Raw genomic sequence first — 23,567 nt, forward strand, 5'->3', positions numbered from 1 at the left:
TTACGTGGTATAAGGCGGTTCAATAACTGAACAATAAAAACTCTTAAAATCAGAATCATTAAAGTTGTTTAATGTAGGTATTTTTAGTAAAATATAATAGGTACAATCATACTTACATTATATACACAGGCTTACCTACCTTTAAGTCAATAATATAATATATTTAATATTTCTCTTACGACGTACATGACACATAAAAATCATAGGTTTACGTATTTTTTGAAGACACGACATCTTATTTTATTATAAAATCTACAGATTGAAGCCCGCGACAACGATTAGCATCCCTACAGAGTGGGAGTTACATTCATACATTGAATTATCGATCTACTACATTAGCTTTGCAAACTATTCTTACGTCTTTGGAAATACATCACCAAAACAACTCAGGTTATGGTTACAGAAATACTTTCAGGCGGGATACACAAGACACTGCTACAATATACCGATAAGTATATATTTAAAAACACGAAACATTAAACATTTATATATTAAAGATAACATATCTTCTTGAATATCGTTCATCAATGTAAATCATTACGGTAAAACAAAATCATCATTGTGATCTTCGTAGAACTGCGATCAGAAATATATATTTGAGGATTAACGAATCCCCAGCGTGTTTTCTTACTTCCAGAAGTAAGCGTAAGTCTTAATATTTGATGCAACATTAAGCTGCTTAGTGATTATATTTCACAACTATATTTTTGATCGCAGACCGTCTCACCAATGCGCTGAGCATAGCTGGCTGTAACGGCAACCTTCACGTAGGTATAATTTACTCTCTTGTGCCTCAAGTAGTATTCACACATATGATTCCGACTCTGTATCGGATTCAGAGCAGTCCAAAGCTATAACGTTTTGGTCATTTTTGTCTGCACCATTGGGAGGGTCCCTGTACAGCGGCGGTACGGACTTTGATCGTGATGCCTTGTCATCTTTGTTCACGTGAACCGGTGGGAACTTCTTTAACACCCTTTGATACACCATCTTCCTCGGCGGCACCGGCGGAGGCATGTGTGGCGGCTTTTTGTTATTATTCTGTTCTTTCTCCGCAGCGTGGTATTCAGGTTGCACTGCTGATGGAGTAGCTTTGTAAATATCTGACGCAAACATATTGGTCGACTTCTCTTCGTGGAAAATGTCTCGTCTTCGATTATAGACTGACGTGTAAAGTGGCTCAATGTATTGGGTCGTGTAGCAATTTTCGAAGGAGCTCTCGCTGGCTGGTGATTCAGTCGATCGGCTGTTGAACGAATTCTGAGGCTGATATAACGTGTCACTACTGCTAGAATCAGTGTGCAGTATTATGTTTGCCAATGATTTTGATGCGTTCAACTTGTTGTTGCTATAGTTACGATGCCTAGACTTCTTGCCCTCATCGGAATTGTTATGCATGTTATCCACGTAGGAGTATATTTTTTGTAGTGGATTCATGTGCTTTTCTCGTTCTCTCTTGTCAGATACTGGAGTGACTGTACAGTTCTTAGTGCACATGTGAGCCGGATCAAACCGCCTTTTGCGACAGTTGTTCACATTTGTCATGGCATCGTAATTGCCATTTCGAATTTTTTCATTACTGCTGTTGGATTGTCCGTCTTCGCTGACTTCTAAACTTTTTGTCCTTGCAGCTTGACGAGACCAGTCGTTTCTAGTAAAAATAGTGGCTGCCGGTGTCACACTGCCATCATTATTTTGGGGAGAATCTCCATGTTTCTTTGTCATTTGTCCGTAGACATTTTCTGATTTACTGTTGTAGTTAGCGCTTTTCTTCTCCCACCCAGTGTAAACTCGCGAATAATTAGCATTAGCTAGTATTTCTGCATGGGTGTGGTACTGATTTTGTCTCTGTATACTTTCTGTGAACATGGCCAAGTCGTGAAGGTTACTGTACAGGATATTTTCTTGACTGGAAACTATATCTCTTTTATTGTCAATTGATTCCTGCTTTACTTCAAGAAGGTTATCTGAACTTTTTGCTCTGTTAAAGTTTTTATTGGTTATCGTTTTGTCGAGGTCTTGTGTTTCTGAGAACATACTGTAAACTTTAGAGGTTCGAGCTGCCTTAGAAATGTTGCTTCTTGGTGGCTTCTGTGGCTCTAGGCCTGTAATGTATTTTGCTGGACTTTGGCCGTAAATGTCGGCTGTGGAACGTTTAACGGCAGATTTAGAAACATAATTTCTTTCGTCAATATTATTCGAGATTCCAATATTTATAGAGTTGTGAATATAACGTTCTCCCAGATACGGTGTAGTGTAAAGTTCCTCCTTGACAGTGTTATACATTTCTGATTTATTAGAATACACATTTTGCCTGTGAGATATTTGAGGGAGACCGTTCACATTATGGGTTTCTGCTGAGTACCGCGAAACCATTTTATTGTCCTGCTGCAGATTACACGTGGGTGCCGAAAGACTGTGCAGAATATTGCGTGGCGCTGGACTGTTTCCTCCGTTGCTGTTAGAATCGTCTTCTGATAGTGTCAGCCCAGAATCTCTGCTCAAAGACAATTTCTCCTTGCGTGGTGAAGACAGCTCCATCGAGTCGAGTGAAATTCCCACCGAATGAAGGCTATCACTTTCTTCAGCGCCAGAGTCTAACAACGCGTTAGATGATTCAGGGCTGCCACTTCCCAGGAGACCTGCTATTTGTGGGCCGAATAGCGCTTCAGCTTTTACTATAAGAAGTTCGACGACCATTGGCACTGCTTTGGGAGCTTTGTCACAGGGAGTGTTGGGCCACAGAAGGCTCGGACCCACGCATACGCCAAGGTTCATCGGGCACATGAGGTTAATGTTGGACTTCTTAGCGATGGCTTGCAGTAGACACACGAAGTAAGTCAACATATTGTAATGAGATTTCGGGAGTTTCAGCAGCAGCGAACGGACGGCATTTACTTTTTCCGTCTGTGGCAAACCTGCAACAAAAAACATGGTTACTTTAATAAATGTGATCTTGTAACCAAATCGCATTCCTTAATGTACCTAGTTACTCTGAAAATACTACGCATTAAGCCTCGAATTGCAATAGAAGTCTTGATTGCCTTGTATTTAATGTTTATTGCACTAGTTTAAATGGATTTAATGCCAAGGTTGTCTCTTGTTTGCATTCATCATTAATTTGGGTCACAATTAAAGATCAAGATGAACTTACTGAGTAGTTGTAGCCAAGCGGGGTAGAGGTCGGCAGAGAGAAGTGGCTGCGGCAGCGCGCGGAAGAACTCTTTCACGAGGGCAGCCAGCAGCAGTACGGGCGCGCGGTCTAACTCTGCGCAGCCCTCCGCCCAGGGGCCGAGGGTATCCAGCTGGAAATTTAAAAAAAAATATTGTTACAGCCCGGTCGAAAGTTGTTAAGTCAGCTGCCACGTTAATCGGCCAAAGAACGAATCGTGAAAAGTGCTTTCTAAATTTAATCTCAATTTATCATGAAAGATGGGGAAAGATAATGTAGGTCACTCTGAGCAACATTTCACGTATTGCTTTGTGGTTGCCTGTCCCGAAGCAATGTGCAGCGTTCTTTTGACACGTCCCCATAGTAATGATAAAGTAATGTAATATCCCCAATGTAATGTCACCATAGTAATTTTCATTGGTTATCTAAATGTAAAGAATAAAAATATACAATATAATACATATATCACTGTTTCACTATTTATCTCACTATTTATATCACTGGCTGTGCCTCATGGGACAGGGAACCTGTGAACCTGTCAAGCTAAATTCATTACATAATCGACATTGCTTTTTCCCTATGCAGAATGAGGCTAAAAACCTAGTTTATCGGCAAGTTCGGGTACTTCAAATGCAGATCTACATAATCATAGTGGTAACATAATTCATCTTACACTGCTCCGCTTCCTTTCGGGTATGTGGCAAAGTTTTAAGCTTTTGTAAGTTCCATTGGCTCTATAATCAGAGACCTATCGAACCGATAATCGAGCCTTGTACCTAACCCATAAACGGTGAACCGTAAAAGTGAGTAAGTATATACCTATGTTAATTGAAACAAAATATATTTCTGTATCAGATTTTAAGACATCTAAAGTTAGGGCGATACACATTTTTCGCTTGTTGCTAAGTTCTACCCCTTTTGAACAAAGGTATGTACATCAGACTAACAATGGTTGCAATGATTGATCTGACTCATAGCGACCCGTGGGTCACTAATTGTAAAACGTGGGTTGATTTTAGAATGCGACGCGAGAGGTCTGTTTGACCACATATAGAAATGTCTTTCTTACAACGTTGACTCATCAGGCTGTAAGTATCCCGGATGACGCATCGGTATGGAACCTCTTTTATGGCGTTTTATTTTGAATAAATTATACTAGAATTGACATCCTACTTAAAATTTCGTGTCTCCATAACGTTAAAATAAAAGCACCATAAGCATACCAGAAGCTGCCATTTTGTTGGAAGTAGGTACATACTTACTTTTTCAAACCTTGGTTTTTCTTTCTCAACTCAAACACAAGGCCACATGGGTTATTCTTGGCATTCACATGCTCCAAATCAAAACCGTCTTCATTTGACAGCGTTTGCCTTATTCTTGACATCTGAAAATGTAATAAATAATTGATCCAACCATTACGCTAAAACCGGTTCCATACATATCTAAGTTTTAATCGGACTTGGTAGCGAAACAACATCATTTCAAAATAAGTAAATGAGGACTAGTTGTGGCACTGTTGTGTGAAAAATTACCTGAATGGCGTGTGGTCTCTCAATTCCCTGAAGTAGAGTTGGCGGAGCGTCCCTGGATATTCGCACGCAGAGCGCGAACTCACTCGCCGGTCCCAGTCTCCCATCTCCTTCATTTTCTCCCTCAGCTTCCACGTCACCCTCCCCTTCTGTTCCACCATTTTGCATAACATGCAAAGCTTGACGCACTACGCAACCAGCGCTCATCTCTGGACCCACAGACACTGTCTTGCACTGAAAAAATACAGAATCACCCATTATTTGTTTGTGTAAATTGCCTTTAATTTCATATTATTTGTTTTCATTAGCAATGCGTTGACTCCACGTACCTAATCTGAGATTTTTCCTACCAACTGGAACACCGAGCCACGCAACCGGTTGGGTTCTTCCGTGGTCCACTTGGTATGACTCGTCTTTTTATACTTACAAATTTTATACTTATATACTTACAAATTCAATGGAAGACGTTGAATCTTTGTAGAAGATCTGAATGTTTGTAGACTTCGGTTCTGTGGCCAGCTGAGCGTTCAAAGCGCTCTGAACTTTCCTAAAACAATCAAAAGAACGTTAGTTACGGCGGTCTAAATTAAAAGTAGCTAGTATGTAGAGTAGACGACGTTACAATTAGTTCGATATCCTTACCTGTACCAAGTATCTCTAGCGGCTTGCGTAGGGTATGTGGCAAGATAGTTTGCGACTCCGGTAATCGTCGGCCATCCTATAAGGAAGCCAGTGTCGTCGCCGTCTGGCAACGATATCCAGATCTCGGCCAAACGGACGCATTCTTTTAATTTAAAACAGTTAGTTCCCCGCGATTTCCCAACGAGCAGTAAGTCGCTGAACAGGAACAAATGACGATCTAGCGGTGGGGATGTGCTTCCCAAGGGGCCCAATTGGACAGGTGCCTCCATGATGAAGGTGCGTGGTGACAGCGAACTCGTGCTTGCGCTGACAGTTCCGCCGATATCCAAACTTGGCCTCTTGCGAAGGCTCTTCGATTTCTGGAAATAAATAATAGTCTTCTATATACACATGACTTACATACAAATTTTATAACACGAGTTGATTATAATTTTCCGACGAGAAAAGAGAGTCGCTTTTAGTTCTAATGTATTAAAGTTTTGATAAGAAATCATTTAAAGTGCAAGGGTGATAGTGAGTGGATGACCGAATAGTACCTAGGGTTTCTGGTCTCTCGATCTTTTTTTTTCTCGAATTTTCTCGTGTTTTCGAATCTTTTTATTTATAAAACCTCAATAAAAACCATTAAATACAATATTTTTTTAAATCCTGTGACGTTTTATTGCACCATAATCATAATTTTGTCGTACCTTTACGAAGCAGTGTGCAAATGTGCGAGTATGTGATTGCGTACACTTACCCACGCGCACGTTTACCTCACCCACATGACTAAATATGTATGTATGTCCATTTCTTTGGTCCACGCTGCAGCCTCAACGGCTGGATGGATTTTAACATATACCTAAGGAATTCTTAGATTCGTCATAACTATCGGAGACACATAGGATCCCTATATATTATTTTAGTTCACAAGAAATATACATTTGACGGTAGATTAAAAAAAAATGTATCGTAAGTATCAAAAAGTTGTGAGTATCTAATTAAAGCTAATAATTACCCATTCTAATTAAAGAAACAACAAAAAATATACTCAAACATCAAAAAATCATGACTAAAATCGAAATTCAAATTGAAGTCGGTTCTAAATATGAGTATGAAATAAAACAATAAATTTTAAAAAATAAAAAAAAACATCAAGTTAATTTATTGAAGTTGTTAGACTCTCAACACCTAACAACTAACAACAACAACTAACAACTGGTAGCATGGTGTACGGTTGTGTCACTCTGAAGATGAGCTCTGCTTGAGTTCGAAATGCGTCAGTGTAGTGTGGTGGTGGTGATAGATGGGTTTGTGTGATTTGTGTGTGTTCTTACAGTGTGGAGGTGGAGGAACTGCATGAACACGCATATTTTGCATAAGCTTAGCTATCGTAAGGTCGCGGGTGAGCAAGGAAATTCTTTTAGTTCATTAACATCAAGTTAATTTCGTGAACAGCTCAAAAATTCTTAGCAACGGGTCCCAAGTAGTTCCAACTATTGAACTTTAACTTAGCTACATATAACAGAGTTCTAGACCACCAGACTTATTTTCTTCCTTTTCGTTTTTTTATAATTAGTCGGGTTCGGGTCTTTTCATTTTTTTGGTACTTTTACTACCTCTTATTTAGGTAAGGCAAGGAACAATAATTAAAATCATACGTAATAATCGAAACTTAAGAATAAACTGAACAGATTGACTATGTGCACGAGAGTTAGCGGCTTTTGGGAGTACAAATGAAAATCTCTATAAAAAAATTTTGCGAGGGTAAAAGGAGGAAAGGAGGGGTTTTTTTTTATCTAGGTAATTTTAAGTAATATTTTATTTTAATTATTCAGCCCCCAAAAGCCATGAATAGCAAAAAACCGCATCTGGCGAATTTAAATTTGGAACTCGAGAATTTTCAAAGTCAAATTTTTCGAGTTTTTCTCGACTTCGAAAAAGCTCGAGCAGAAACCCTACCGAATAGTCATCCTTCTTAAACATTTCTAGTTACAACCTACAATTGCCAACGGCCCCTTCAAATTAAATTGATCAATGGTACGTGAGAATGTTCACGTTTATTATTATTATTATGAGAAGGAGTCAAACGAGCATGCGGGCCATCTGATGGGAAATGATCATCAACGCCCATGAGTACGAATAACTCAAAGAGAGTTATTGATCTGTAGCCGGCCTTCAAAGAAGCTTTTCTTGAAAGCCCGATGTCATGGTTATCTGATATGATGTGTTCATTGGTTAGTGTTACCTGTGCGTGGTGCGAGGCAAGCGCGGCAGGCGCGTCGGCATCGTGCAGCGCGAGGTAGTCGTGCGGGAACAGATCCTGCACGCGTTCGAGGTCCGACAAACGCGCGGCGCGGCGACGCGCACACCCGCCGCCTGCCAGCCGCTCGTACTGGGCCAACCGTTCGATCTGAAACAATACAAACAATTATGTTACTCGATAGAATACAAAACAAGTAGGTAAAGAACACGGTACATGATTCACTCAAATGCTTCATTAATACCATGATTGACGAAGAAAAGAACATATTTATCAAGGAACGTATCAACACTAAAAACAATAACCAACTATCTTAAAGTAGGTAACTATTACGAAAGACACGCGTCTCGTAACGCCACATATTAACAGTCATGTAAGTTATCTTCGAGTAGATTAGTATCTGCGAGTTAAAAAACAAAAAGAAAAAAAGAAAATGATGGTGTAATCTCACATCCGTCGAGCATTATCATTCATTATCCATGTTGCCTATTGAAATGTAACAATTGTAATCTAAATTCTAATCGCGTCGTACGAGCAGCGAGGTCCAGGGTGACTTCCCGGGTGCCTCACGCCGACTCCCTCAACCGTGTCCACGACAATGCTACCTTATTATAACAGGACAAAGGACCGTGAGACTCTTACCCGTCATTGTGTATAGTATCTATCTATTCAATACACTCGTAGGCACCGCTCCCAACGGGCTGTTTTAATTTTCAAGAATGTTTTGGTGAACATTAGCTTGCAATGACACCACGAGATACAAAACAGAACAATTGTTTGATACATTGCTGATTTACAGTGAAGCATATAGTTGTGGTTGTAAGAACCTGAACCTCATTAGGGCATGGTCTCAGGTGACTCTGATTCGAATAGAGTCGTGTTCAGTGGATCGTAAAATTATGCGTTTGACTCACGGGCTACATTACACTTCGAGTTACGTGCTATCTGACTCCATTATGTTCTGAGAAGTCGTGGCGAGCTTCGCTTATCTTCGTCATATTCGTAATGCGGTGTACTTTACGATTACGAGTATGTAGCATCATCTATGTAAGGATCAAGTTTATATTAAAATAGCTGTAGTGATATCGTAAAAATTGCTGTCGATTGGCAAGTAGGTGTTTGATAGGCTACTTAGCAGTACCTATTGTCTACAATGGCATCGAATCTTAGGTTTGATGCTTTAATCGGCACGATTGTCTGTGGAATCGACTATACATAATTATTGTTATGTGCATCATGAGATGACGTGTGGCGGGTTCATACCCGCGTCTGCAGGGCTACTACGAAACTCGAAGTTCGTATCGTACCGTCCCTCTCGCTCTCGTATTAAATAGTATAAGTGTCAGAGAGATCGCACGACACGAACTTCGAGTTTCGAGTTTCGTAGTAGCCCTGCTGATCGTCGAGTCTTTCGTTTCGATGAGCGGCTGATACTTAGTGACACCGACACCGTTACACGATCGCGATTACCCACATAACAGATAACAAAGCGTTTAATGTAAACTGCAATCAAGCCCATATTCCGAATGCTTGAATTGGATACATTGATTGCATTAAACGCTCCATCAATTAAGCAATTAAGGATATTTTTATTTTTACGTGATCAGATTTATTGTTTAATTTTTTTTGCTTCATATGCGTTAGAGTTATGTGCCTAAATTGGAACTGATTTAAGTATGCAATTGTAATTGGTATGTACATGATAGAAATATAGTTTTATTTTATAAGCTATTAGATTCCGTGTATAAAAACAGGATTTCTTGAAAAGAAATCGGTTCTAAGTAGGACTCAAGAACCTGCATAGTATTTCGTTTGTTTACTCTTCAATCATTATATGGAAGAAGCACACGCTTCACCTTATTTCTGTATAAGTACCAAGAAATCGGAGCATTACAAACGGCCAAGTACGAGTAAATGTTATCTGTGAACGTGTTACACGGAACTGCACTTTCTAACTCAAATGTTTACTTTAGAGTAAGCGGGTACGCAAGTTTTTTTAGATAACGTGTAAACTGTCCCTAAGTTTAGAGTGACTTAGATAACTCCGCGCGCGTGCGACGTCCGTGTTTATACGGGGTCTCCGCTTCTTACAAAATTATCTTTATCTTCCTCTCCATTTCCTGTTTTAGTGGGCACGCCTTCCACTTTAAATTTGCCATTATATATAAGTAAATATACTAGTCAATATTGATGTACGATACTACTAATTACGGCTTTAATGCCAGTGCCCTCATTCTGTTTATTTATAAAATAATTTTATGAGAAAATAACGAACCTCAAGGATTCTAGTTGTATTATGTTATGGCGTCGGTATAAGAATCTGAATATGTGGTTTAGGAGCAGGACTAGGTAATTGGATGTAATGCACCAACTGTGCATAAAAGCGGTCAGATAGCTTTACGTATACGAGTGTGTACCATTCACGTTTACGTAAATCGATACGTTGTTTTAATTCCACAGTCTAATACATATATAAGTGTTTGGGAAAAGGAGCATAACTAAGAGCAGCAGGGCTACTGCGAAACTCGAAACTCGAAGTTCGCATCGTACCGTCCCTCTCGCTCTCGTATTAAATAGTATAAGTGTCAGAGGGACCGCACGACACGAACTTCGAGTTTAGAGTTTCGTAGTAGCCCTGCAGGGTTGAGGCGTAACGATGTTCCCATACTTGCGCCCGCGTCGCGCTGCGCCACAACATACCGCATTCGTGCTTTGCTCCATTGATTAGCTGGCCTAATGAGTATGTAGATTAGGCACATGTTGCAATACCAATCAATTTGCATAGTTACAGAGGTGCAACATTATCGCAATATCTGGCCGCATGAACAGGAATTGGCCTTAATGATTTCGCACCATGTGATCAAAAACTAGTCTGCTTTGAAAAATAAAAGTGCCGCATATATTTTACGATGTTCATTATATCAAAATTGTAAACACGGCTCACAAGAATGCATTAGTAAGTGTTTTTTCCCTTCTAAACTTATCTTATTAACAGATCAGTTCTAAAAAGGGTTTCCATTTTAGCGTTAATCAAGGCGGATAATATATATCGTTAACAGGTAGTTTCGATATTTAACAATACATAAAAGTTTGTTAAGGTTTAACAAAAGGTAAAATAAAGGTATGCCTTACCGATGCAAAAATTTTAAAATGTTTTGAATTCATGCATGCCTTATTTATGTTTACTACATAAAAGTGAATGCAAAGAATATAAATAAAGGGTTAAAGGAATAAGATGTGAGTCACAATCATTACAGTGATAAAGCAGACTCCATGCATTATAATTAAGAAACGAGTTCATTTCACTTACAATAAACTTTCAAGGCGCATTTATTATACACAAATATTGTCTGACATCGGCTTTCAAGCAAAATTGCCTGGTGATTTTTAACGGTACTTAATAATCAATAATAAGGGTGACATTGACGTACCAAAATTCGCGAAATGTGTTAAATCTTCGTTAAATAGAGCAAGTCATACATAATCCGAAAAGGTCCAATACGCATTTGAACAATGTATTTCTTAATCTGTATGAAAATCGAAACGCTTTCGGATGGTTAACGGGACTCTGAAATATTATCCATTGATGTGTTATTTTAAGTTAAGTATCAGCATTTCGATCTGACATAAAGGTCGCTGCACAGCGTGATGCCAACGACACACTTTACCTCCTCGCATTGTTGAAAAGTGATACCAAATGAATTGCCGACTCATCCTCAGTGAAAACAAACCTCTGCGATATTGCTCAGTGATAGATAGGTACCTATTACATTTCACTTTTGTATAATATTAACCTTATTAAAAAGATGAGTTTTGTTTACGTCGCAAAGGTCAAAGAAAGTACAAATTTAACGGATACTAAAGATAGCTTGACATTTTGTAGGTAATATTTGATATTGACGATTTTACGATCATCGTGAAAGGATTACTATTTCAAGTTTTCTATTTACTCGTAAGTATACCTAAATTAATACAATTGGTAGAAGTTATTATATAAGTTCGCTAAAATGTTCGTGTAATATCTTGGTAGGTACTAGGTACTAGCAAGAACAATGAATCAGTATAGAGTAGAAAGCAAAACAATGTGCCTATATGTGCTAATTTCCGTTAGTTTGCTTAATTATCGACGTCTAGCAGTTAGAGCACATTGTTCCTGTAAGTTCTAAGAGCAGTGTTACAAAAAACTGTTCAGCTAAAATTTTAAAGTTGAAAGTTGAAAATAAGCTCTGCATTGCCTTCACCAGTTATTAAACTTCCGAATTAATCAGCTGCAATGGACCCGGAGCAGTCATAAATCAAAAAGAAAGCTGCGTTACCAAAGAAGACAGCAAGCGTGGAATTTCCGATTGGGATGATGTAGGACTGCGGTGATTCGGAATAATGCATTCTGGGCCGAACCACGCGCAGGAGATTGCGGTCATCGGCCTTCGTACAGCACTATAATATACTGTACTACCTCCTCTTCAGCATTTATTATTAACATAAGGACGAGAAAAATTACCTCACGAAATTCAACAATCTCTCAAATGAGCTGCCAAGCGCGAGATTGAGTTAAAAGCTTTGAATAAATTAAATCTAAAAAAAAAGTAATGTGCCCGTTTCATATAGTGCCAGTTTCATATAAATAAAATAAATTGAAACCCATTGCACAGCATTGCTTCTTCTTGAAATTGGTTGTTAAAATTAAATGTTGACAGACACTATGGCGGATGCTATAAAGTTTCAATAGCTCTGCCATCCAAGGATACTCACTTAAATAAAGACTCTTCCTACACACCCAATTTCCAACAAGTGCTTAGAAGAGACGTTACCCAGTTAATGGATTAAGATATTTATTCCATTAACTGGGTAACGTTTTTGATCTCGAGTTTTCGTTTTTGATTGCCAGTCATTTCAAGTATGGATTACCAAACCAATGCATTTGGGCGTTATTTGAGGTGTGATGATATTTACAATTATTTTGTTAATGACAGACAAACAAAGCATAGACGTATATAGACTATGCAGATCAGTTTACTTGGTCGTGATAGCCACAAGTCTTAGAAATGCTTTTGTAATCAGACTAGCCAGATGCGATTGCAAATAATTTCTGGATGGTTTCAAACTAAACAGGCGTAAGAAATAAAGTGTTGTAATAGTGTCAAAATCATACTTAGTGCGTCATATTGGTACATAGGTTAAAGGGACGTATCTATTGCCTAACAATTAAATGGCAAGCACGAAGAATACACATCATTACACATTAACAAAACCATCTCTTTTGAAAATATTCGTTTGAGTGACGGCACTCCAAATCGGGTTACGTAACGATTCTGTTAACAATGAAGCGGGCGTCAATCACGCGTTGGAGACGATTTGAAATAAGTCCACGGGAGAAAGTGGAGCCCGAGGCCGGGACGAGTTAAACTTATACCTTCGTAGCGCGGGCGCGGGTGGCGTCCCCGAAGACGCAGGCTCGCCCTCCGCTCCATTCCGACACGCAACACCGCAGCTAATCTGTCCTGGGGTCATCAAGGTTAAAACTTTGGGACTCAGTAGGTGACTGACAGTCATTTCTTTCACGACATCGGTGCGCTTATCAACGCTATTGATGCGATCAGTACCTACTTAATGAGTTACAACATCGCGCATGCAAAGGTCGGTAGCGTAGCGCCCCCGCTGTTGCTCACTTTTAAATCTTGATTTCAGAGAGTGACCACGACATAATAGCCTTTACAGTGTATAGACAGTAATTGTGGCGACAGGTCACCTCGTAGACCGCTGAACGACCGTCATGTAGTTATCAGCACGCGTTGTGTAAGCAATGATTGGTTTGATTCCAAGATACTTTAAGTTCATGCCCTAGAAAACTGAAACAGCTTTACTGAACAGCATATAAAATTCATGTGACAGTAATGAAAGGTTACTTACTGAAGCTGACACTTATTAAAGCATAAACGTATGCCAAGTAGTGATGTATTAAGTACGAATACGTATATTCGTACAAGTATTCGGCGCACATCGACTCATTAACGAATATTCCGTTTAACATAATGATGGCATTCGTAAAGAAAATTTTCTTCTTTTGTCACGGTATTAGCGCTGGCCCTTTTCGAGCTTGTTCACACTAGCGTTTTTGCCGGCGGGTTCTCGGTGGAGCGGGAGCACGGCGTGCACGCTGCGATATTTCCGCGATTATTCGCCGCCTGCGTGCCCCCATGGCATGGTCGGGGCCGTCGGCGATCAAGCCATGTACGGTCACTAAGTAATGTTGGCGCCCACGCGGTGTAACCCGGCGGCACGCAGGTGGCGAATAATCGTGGAAAGATCGCAGCCGCAGCGTACTCGCCGCGTGCACGTCTCGTGCACGCCGCGCTCCAATAATTTTTAAAAAATATTTTTTGTTCAACTCTACGTACTTAGAAAGGTTTTTTTTCACGAGCTGGGAACGTCTTATCAGAAAAAAGAAACCTCCTGGGTGCTGATTTTTTAAATAGCATCGCTCGTGATAAGAAATGTACGTCTTAATTTTAAAGATATTAAGATATTACGAGTAACTATTATTTTATGTATAGAATTGCTAACTTGGAGGTTTTTACTTTTTCTGATAAAGATTTTTATAACTATCAGTTCAGATTTCATGGAGCTTTCGCTGCGCAGATCATTTATTTCAATTTAGCTTAGCCTGGTAGTTAAAAAATGGTAGTCGCTACCTTTACTACTTACTTTAAGAGGATATAAATAATCAAACGAAACGCTAAAGACTCTTTCGGATAGAATCCAGGGATAAATAAATCCCAATACCGTTAAATATTTGATCGGCTTTGCGTCAACTTATGATGCATTATGGCACTGCGCGGGGCCGAAGAACTACTAACTCAGGGACCCAGTGCGGTGGTGGCTTCCAAAGTTCAATTTAATAAATGACAGACACATAATCTACCATTACTGCGAGCTGCTATAATATTGAATTTTTTGCTTCACCAGTGAAACTGGAAATAAGTACCCTTCCGTAAGATACTAGGACTTAACAGGTAACTCATCAATTTCGTACTTTTCTTTATGTGTGTAATTAATGATAATCGTCGTTAATGATTGAACTAAATTCACTTCAATCGATGACTTAGCGTAGGTAACATTCAATAAAATTGATTGCGTTTTTGAAACGTTGCATTCAGCGCATCCTGTTGACTCTCCACTTTAGTGGCATTGTTGCTAAAAGGCAGCGAAGTATGCGCTGTCGGATATAAACAAAGGATATCTCTTGAAATACTATATTTTATACAAAGGTATTAAAATAGTTAAAATGTTCTATTTTTTTGTTTAAAAGCAAAAATAAATGCTCTAAAATGCTTTTCGTTTTACGAAATAAAATGTTCCTGTTTACTTTTACCTAAATTGAATTCGCTCGATTTTGGTTTCAGATTATATAGAATAAATATACTGTTCTCGTTATAATACTAGATAAGCATTTTCTATTTCCATGTTGGTAAATCAAAACAAGGAACTGTATACCGTGGTCAGTCACTACAAATCAAATCAGTGCCCAAGCCCGTTATGGCGTGCTGACATGACATCAAATTCGTCGATGGCGCCCTACTTTTCATTAGGCATAAGACATTGTTACATAAGCCATCTTATCGTGCAGTTACAACTAAATTCGGTTGTCGACGTGCTGATAAATGGTGATGTCAGTAAACTGTTACGTGTCGATGAATCAAAAATGGTCAAGATGTTTCCAATTTCGAAACAATATCAATCAATGGCGGGTGTTCAGATGTGATTATGCTCATAGTTCACAAACTTTTTAATAATGTGATAAACATAGAAATGTTTGTTATTGTTCCCATGATTAACTAATACTTATTTACTTTTGTAACCATGTCGTAAATAACTTTCCTACTGCAAAACGACAGAAAGTAAATGGCAACACGAGTCAGGCCCCGAGCTGTTGCGGAGTGTAGTAATACAGTAATAGTGGGTATTATTACTTCCTCCTCGGGCTACCCTCTGCGTGCGCGCACAATGCCGCGCTTCCCGGAATATCCGCGGTTCAAAAGCTGCGCACGGACCGTGAACAGTTACAAATTAGTCTCCATTCCCATCAGGAAAAATAAGTAAAATTCGAGATTCTCCACATTTGTAAGTCTTAAAAAAACAATTTCAAGTTTGATTAGTCCTTTGTCTTTCATTACTTTCGTAACCAAAAAGACTTTTTTTCCAACATAAGAAGGTGACGAACATAGTAAGGCTCATGCATGGTCCACTTACTTAGGTATTTAGCTTTTACCTAATTCAATATGATGTACAATATTGATAATATACCAAAACAAAACTAGTAAACACCTTGTATAGTGAGTGGGAAGAAGGGATCTCTCTCCATTCGGGTATTATTTAACCTACACTTAGACATAATTTTAACAAATATTCAGCCTCTAAACCAAATAAGTCAGAAAATAATAGTTAAGGTTCGAGCACTGAGGTTATTTGATAATGATAACATAAAAATATTTTCAATTTAAAAAGTGAAATGATTGCACAAACATGTACGTATGCAAATAAATTACATAAAAAATGTTCAAAAAAAATGTAGGCTGTATATCCAACCCATTAAGTTATACATAAGTAGAAAAAAAAACGGAATCATTAGCTACAAATTCGATGTGAGACGAGCCCGCGGTAGGCCGTCCACGGTCACGTAGCACTGCGCTGACGCAGGCCCGAACGTGCTAGTCTCTTCGAATCGTCCACTGTCCACGCGCCCTTTCGATGGGCACGTTTCCATATTTAAAGTTTCAAGCACAGTTTGATACTGTGAAGAAAAGCGACACTTTCTTCATCTTTTTTAGTTTAGGGGTATCACTCGGCGATGTTATTCAGTACAAAAATTTCGCGCAGCTTAAAGCAATTTGACCATTTTCGACGACTAATTTAGTATGCTGATATAAGAGTAACAAGAATTCCTCACGTATTGGGTGTTTGTCAGCAACGTCATCTTTTTTGTTACTTCATGCTCTTTGTATTCTCATCACTGACGTTCTGTTGTCCTTTGCTCATTACAAAACAATTTGGTAAGGAGGAATCGTTCTGTCACCGCAGGACGTCAACTAATGACTGCGCCATTACGCTTGCTTACGTCAGGAGGTCACTCAACTTACTGCTCAGGCACGAACTGCTACCATTTAAAATCCATCGATGCCATACAAGTAATAGTTTCCAGAGTCAAAAATAATGCTGTCAATAGAACGCATTGTTACGATATGAGAATGGCTGTAACGTAATACTTATTATCTTTTCATTTCTTCTACTCTTCATTTTGTCACTCGTCACGTAAAAGAATTTCAATAAAGATAATAAAGAACTTCATAGAAGTTTGCAAGTGGTAAATATTTCCTTCGTGTTGTTCTGAGATTTTTGTATGAAGTGTGTGGGAACCGACAGAGATGCACAATGATTCTAGTCCTATTAGAGTCCTCGATCGGCGCAGGCGCGCCAAGAAACGCTGTTCCGCGAACACAGAACAATGGTGGGTAATTTTGTAATGCCTTCTTATTACCATGCATGATGCAACGCACTTTTGTACATACATGCATGTCTCGAGAACATTTATACCGACGCTTATTATATCTATAAGGTGTAGGCTATTTGAAATTTTACGTCTAATATGGAAATCGCATTTTAAACAGGACTAGTGTTCGATTCAGCATTGCAATCTAGATGAACGGATTTTTTTATAACAATAGCCTTGGAGCTGAACGATGTCAATAATCATTGGATGGTGCGTTGTTTAAATGACAGATGCCCCGCCAACCTGATGCGTTTGCCATATTTAGAAGTTCCAATTGTCCTTTATGGCGGCACATGCTGTATCGAAGGTAATTATCGTTTCTTTAATAAGTGGGGCGTGCGGGGCCGGTGGTGCGGTGGCGAGCATCACTCGCTTTTTGTCCCTGTGTGCTAATGACATGTTCTGGAAAGGCATCTTTACAACTGCTCCGTGTTTCATTACAGTCTCATCATTTACAAAAGAAGAGATTAAATAAATTAACACGTGTTTTGAAACGATAATTTCGAGAGGTTGGTACCAACACTATAATGTCAGTGTCAGCTCATTTTTTGATGTCAGTGCCGTTCGAGACGTGTATTCGTTGCTTTTAGTTTAGAATAATGACCGTAATTTATTGCGTGGAATCTTAAAGTGGAACTGAAATAACTTCTGCGAGTAAATCAGGGTATTAATAGTTCCTTGCCACTTGTAAATAAACAAACTTGACAGTAGTGGCGCATTAACTATCCGTTTTAAGTAATTTCACGGCTTTAAATGGCTTACGGGTCGCCCTTAACGATGTAGGTATATTAACATAACTTCCTTTGAATTTTTATATGCTTAGATACGCGTGATTAGATACGCTTTCGATTTAAAATAGGAGTTCTAATGAGAAGCACAATAACAATGAATTATTTATAGCTATATAAGAAGGTGATCACTGATTGATAGATATTAGTTGGGCGGGCCCTTAATAAGCATGAGCGGCTTGCTCATTTCATGCACAAAATATTGTCCTACATTGTATGGATAAATTCATTTGTACCCACATAATCTCGGTATTAAGGCCAACCGCAAATAAATTTTCATTGTATGTATGGCATTTAGGCTACAAGCTGGAGCCCGCACAGTTGATATCTGTCAGACCTGCAATTGCTTTCAGCCGTCATGACATGATTATTGTTAACGCCTCAATAATTTACACATTAATAAAGGGCAAGTTTTAATTGGAGAAACTTGAACTTTTTGACTTGGGACACGTTTTTGAATACCTGCCCTTTAAATTTAAGGCGGATTAATCGAACACTGGCAAGGGAATGCAATGTTGGGTCTATGAATCATCAAACGAAAGAAGCAATGTCAGTAATTCAAAAGACAACAGTCAGACAACTCTTATTTATGAAGATTTGTCGGCAGTTAACTAAAAGTTGCACGAGCTAGGTTGTCGTTTATAAACGAATCAGATCGATGATGCGAGTGGTTCAGCTATGCGCACGATTCACCTGACGGCGGCTTGGAATCGGGGTCTGCCTAATAACTTATGTAATATGCGGTAAGGCTCAAACAAGCTGTGTTGTTACCTTACTAGATAGAACCAGGCTAATTTGCTTCGACTCGATGTTTGCCTATTCATTAAGTAATTACGTAGTATTTTTTGTAAGGTCCAGGTAAAAATTGCATGTTGACGGGTGGGCTATGAATTGCCAGTAAAATATCAATGAATTTTAAACAATGCTGAGTGCTGTAAACTTCAAGAATTATTAAAAAAGCAGGCATTTACTAGGTGCATACTTGAAGAGTTTAAACTTACCTACTTGTTATTCATCCTATGGCAAGTAGACGGAACATTAGCAATTGTTTTGTTACCATCGTGTATTACTTGACTTTACCGCCCATTACAATACGAATTTTAATACCATTGGAAAATTACCAGAATTTATTTTGCAGCTTACCGTCTTCCTTGTTACAAAATTGTCTCTAAAGTAAAGTTATTTTTGATTTGAGAAGTATCGTACTTGGAATTGGAAATAAAGAAGTTTTTGTTACTTATTTTATTTTTTTACATAAAACTGACCCGTGATCTGGACCTAATTAACAATGATTATATAATAAAGATAGCATTATGTTTCTGTTAATTTGGTGGCAATTTCTCTGAAATCACTGAAACTATCTGATGGACATATTGACTAACTTAAACCTATAGCTACCTAAATAGATATATTCCTCTCAAGAAAACATAATGTGGACTTAGTAAAATTGAATTAGTGTGCTAACTTTAGGTACAAGGGCTTGAATTTGTTCGTGTAAGCAATATACCATATAATTACAAGAGTAAATGCAATAACAGGACGCATGAAGCAATAGCGACACAAATCAATCACAATTGTGCTAGTAGAAAAGTGAATGAAATAAATTAATGCCGGTGGCCTTGCGAGTAAGCTTTGTAATTGAGTTTTCTATCGGCCATTCGTTGACAATACGCAACTCAATGAATAGTCAAAACTTGTTCAATTAACGTGTTCATAATTAATAAAGTCATTTGAAAAAATATTAATTAAGTACTGCAAAAAGTACTCACATGCATCGTTAAGTCCTTTGAGTGTGTAAACGCTGTAAAAATGCAAAAGTCACTAACACGAAAACATCACAGAGGGATCACGGGTCACGTCGACCCCTGTTTATAAACAAGAGAACCGGCGAAGATACGTGCGTGCGCTTGCTCGCTCTGCGCCGTGAGGACTGCGCTTGCGCTGCGCTTAGGCTCGGGTCGGGTGCGCCGGCGCCGGCCCGGCCGCCCCACGTGAACGTCCCTACACCGGCTGCTGCATAGGCCTCGTGCATTGCAGCTAATTTTGTACTAGATGCTCCATAATTGGAACCATAGTTTTTGTGACCTTTTGTCTGATGTGGTTGTCCTTCATAATAATAACCAAGCAAAGTCCTGTCTACTGGCTATACTGATAGTTTTTTTAATTACTACGATATCATTGTTATAAAAAATCCGGCCAAATGTGAGCTAGGCCACGCGCAGTACAGGGTTTTCCATAATAATGGTAATGCGGCATATATTCAATATCAAGTAAAGCCTACTTACCTACTATAGGTTGTGATAGATTTACTTGGAAATCCGTTCTATATGTACCACCATCCTTTTTTTCTGATTGTTCAAGCTTACGGCTTAGTGTGTAGTGAAGGGACCACTCGCCTCTGACAAAAATTAGCACCTTGAAGCCTAATATTTTGCAACGGGAACCTGAATTCAAAAATTATACAGTAGAAAGCTTTCTAAGTTTTTGAAAGATCTATCTAACGATACCTCACTCTTTAGGCTTAGAAAGATGAGATACTTAACGTGTATACTCGTAGGTAGAATCATTCACGATGTATAAATGTATAAATGCAGTTTTTCTTGTTACTATATATAATCGATGACATGGTTCCTAAGAACAGATCTTCGTATAAGTTATAGTTTCAGACTTTTCCATACTGACCGATATAAATGTTACACCCTGTAAGTATATTTATGCAAAATCACAGCTTTCTTGCACTGACAGTATCTACTAAGCCATGCCGCGGACGGACGGATGGTCGTGGCGAAACTATAAAAGTTCCCTGTAAAACTAAGCAATCCAAATAATTTTAGATGAAAATTACGTTAGATATTTGATACCTATCTATTTTTCTTGAACTTTGGGTGGTTTGTTGGTTGCACTAAATTGGAAATAGCAGTTTACGACTCATGGTAACTAGCACATCCTTTTTGTTTCGGCGCACTAGAGCGCATAAAACACCGGAGTCAACAACATAATAAATAAATAGGTCCTTAAAAGAGAACGATGTAACAAAATAACAAAGGTAAAAGCAAACAGTAAAAGTACGCCTCGAGCTTTTTCCAACAATGACTCGATTATTTATGTATGACAGTACAAAGTATTGCAGTAGCAAATATCTTTCGGAAATATCAGACAAATGATCGTACTACAAAAATAAACCAGTTAAACGAAAAGATTTTGCCTATAAGTGACGGTTAAAACAATATGAAATATAATCTGTTGGTAATAGTAGGTCATCGTTCTTTGCGAATGACAAAAGGCATATAAATCATTTGTGCAACGTTTCAATGGAGCAACAAATGTGAGGGGAGTATATTTAGTAAAAATATTCGTGAGTTCAGTGGAGCGCATGTCGAGACAGTGGCAGTAAGCGATATACTAAAATATATTGCATACGGAGATAGCAGATTTGCCCGTGGCGCGAAGTGGAGTATGTCACACATATCAAGCGGTCAATCACAGATAGCCGCATTCATAACACAAGACCTCACGCCACGATCAACTAGATTTGTTTCTCTAGATTACTAAACAACATTGGCCAACAGTTCAGTCAGATTGGCACGCATTTACGGGTCAATTGTCATATTTTTTACATTTATACACTTTAAAATATCTTTCGAAATATAATGAGGAGGAAACATAACGAATTTAATAACTTTGAATAAACAAGAATATTAGGTATGCTGTTATTATGTTGTTTATGATATAAATAAAGATAAAATCTACAATTAATGTTAACGTATTCAAGTTCAAAGGAAATCATAAAGATATTAACCACCAAAACCCAACAACCACTACCGCGGTCGAAGCGACTAACTTAAACAGATATTTTAGAACTGAACAGTTTGCTGTCAAAAATAATCATCAGGAAGCCAAATCAGCTCTGCTTGGCGAATTAAAACTGCCGCGTTAATTTACATAATACGGACGATCATTATGATTTGAGCTGGTCGACACTAACACCGCGGTGTCGAAACATCGCTGGTTGCGTTGCGACATACTTCTAAAACTTACTCACCTATACTATGCTTACTTGACAACTTTACTGCTTAGATTGGATAACGTCTTATTAGGTAACAGATAAAAATCTTTTAGTAAATTAATAACATCGATGGAACTTTTTTTATCCGGTGTTATTATTTTATCTCTCTTGTCGTCAAATTTAGTAAGTGTGACATTTATTAATGCTGTAGTTTTTCTGAAATTCGCCAAGAGCATTTTGGAAACTTGATTTAAGCGAAATTAACCTTTAGGTCGTGATTTTATTTGACCCCGATAATAATGAGATAGAGTAAAATATTGTGTTTCTTTGAGTGAGAGAATAACCTGGTTTCATTGACCCCAACTGTTTGAATTAAAGCAGTTAAATTGTATCATTGGCCGTCTGCCGTCGTTAATTCCATTACTCGCCGGGCGGTTAACACCATGAACAGAACGTTTTTATTGAAATTCTTTCATGACTACAATTACAAAACGATCTAAGTTGCAATTTTATTAGCTCATATATTTTTGCGTCTATTACAACTAATTGAGATACCAATGACCTCATTTTGAAAATGTTCAACTATGTTTTGCAAAATGTAACATGATTCTTAGCAACAACAAGAACTAACGAGCATCAAAAAGATGAAATTCAAAAGAAGAGAGCGACAGTTATTATATCTTGGCTTAGTCAACCTTAACACTTCGATACGGTTTACATCCGAAGTCTCGATAAATTCGCCGTGGATGTTTTTGCTAGCGCCGCAATTTAACATTCTCTGCACGTCTATTCTTTACTCACATTCATGTACTCAAACATGTGTCATATCCAAACCAGTCAAGTGTAGCTTGCTAACGTTACGTGCTGAATCAACAATAGGATTTTAATGCAAATTTGCAGATGAAGTATTCGACACTTCAATTTCCTAAGTAAACTAAATCGCTGACCAATAAAATATCGTATGATTTTTACTACGTTTTGAGGTCACGATTTTACACGGGTACGTCCAGCACGTGTCATTTTTGCTTGACAATAATGGTGATCAGGTAATTTATTGTCTCTTAATGAAACTGAACATGAAAATCATACCGGTATTGAGCTATTCTCAAAGTAATCTTCCAGTAGATCCGTAAAAAGCCGTGGAAAATGGGAATTTAGCAAGTGGCACTTAAACTCAAGTTTCAAAATAGTTAAATAGTTGTAAAACATAATGGAATCGCACTGTGAAACACCGTGGCTGTCACGACGGTTAGGAAACGGCAGCACGAGAAATTTCAAGGGAAATGAACTCTAGAAACATGAACTTTGTATTATTTTGCTGTTTAGCAATAGATTATTCTCTACATAAATAATTAGTACCTGGGCGACTGAGCTTCACGAGCTAAAACTCGATAATAAGCGTTATCCCAGAATAAGACAAAGCTACGAGTAGAGCGATTTGTCATCCCCCGAAACCCCTGCATACAAAATTTCATCGAAATCGTTGGAGCCGTTTCCGAGATCTTATATTTATACAAGAATTGCTCGTTCAAAGGTGCTAGATAGATAGATTTAGGGCTGGCATGTTTTATGAGTAGACAGGAGTTCAGAAAATTAGGTTGGTAGGCCAGTTTTTATTAAAGTTAAGTTGAGCTATTTACG

General features: G+C 38.4%; 1 protein-coding gene across 1 annotated transcript in view; it reads right to left on the reverse strand.

Moving 5' to 3' along the window:
- Window positions 1–49: 49 nt before the first annotated feature.
- Window positions 50–23,567, reverse strand: part of LOC141441220 (uncharacterized) — a 215,571-nt gene continuing 192,053 nt past the window's right edge. Inside the window, exons 4-10 of the mRNA XM_074105892.1 lie at window positions 7,571–7,735; window positions 5,344–5,702; window positions 5,152–5,248; window positions 4,705–4,935; window positions 4,435–4,556; window positions 3,155–3,312; window positions 50–2,918 (exon numbers count right to left, since the gene is read on the reverse strand). Coding sequence (XP_073961993.1) covers window positions 805–2,918; window positions 3,155–3,312; window positions 4,435–4,556; window positions 4,705–4,935; window positions 5,152–5,248; window positions 5,344–5,702; window positions 7,571–7,735 — 3,246 coding nt within the window. The 3' untranslated portion in view covers window positions 50–804. The remainder of the gene's footprint in view (window positions 2,919–3,154; window positions 3,313–4,434; window positions 4,557–4,704; window positions 4,936–5,151; window positions 5,249–5,343; window positions 5,703–7,570; window positions 7,736–23,567) is intronic.

Source organism: Choristoneura fumiferana, chromosome 23 (genome assembly GCF_025370935.1).
Source record: "Choristoneura fumiferana chromosome 23, NRCan_CFum_1, whole genome shotgun sequence".
NCBI lineage: Eukaryota > Metazoa > Arthropoda > Insecta > Lepidoptera > Tortricidae > Choristoneura > Choristoneura fumiferana.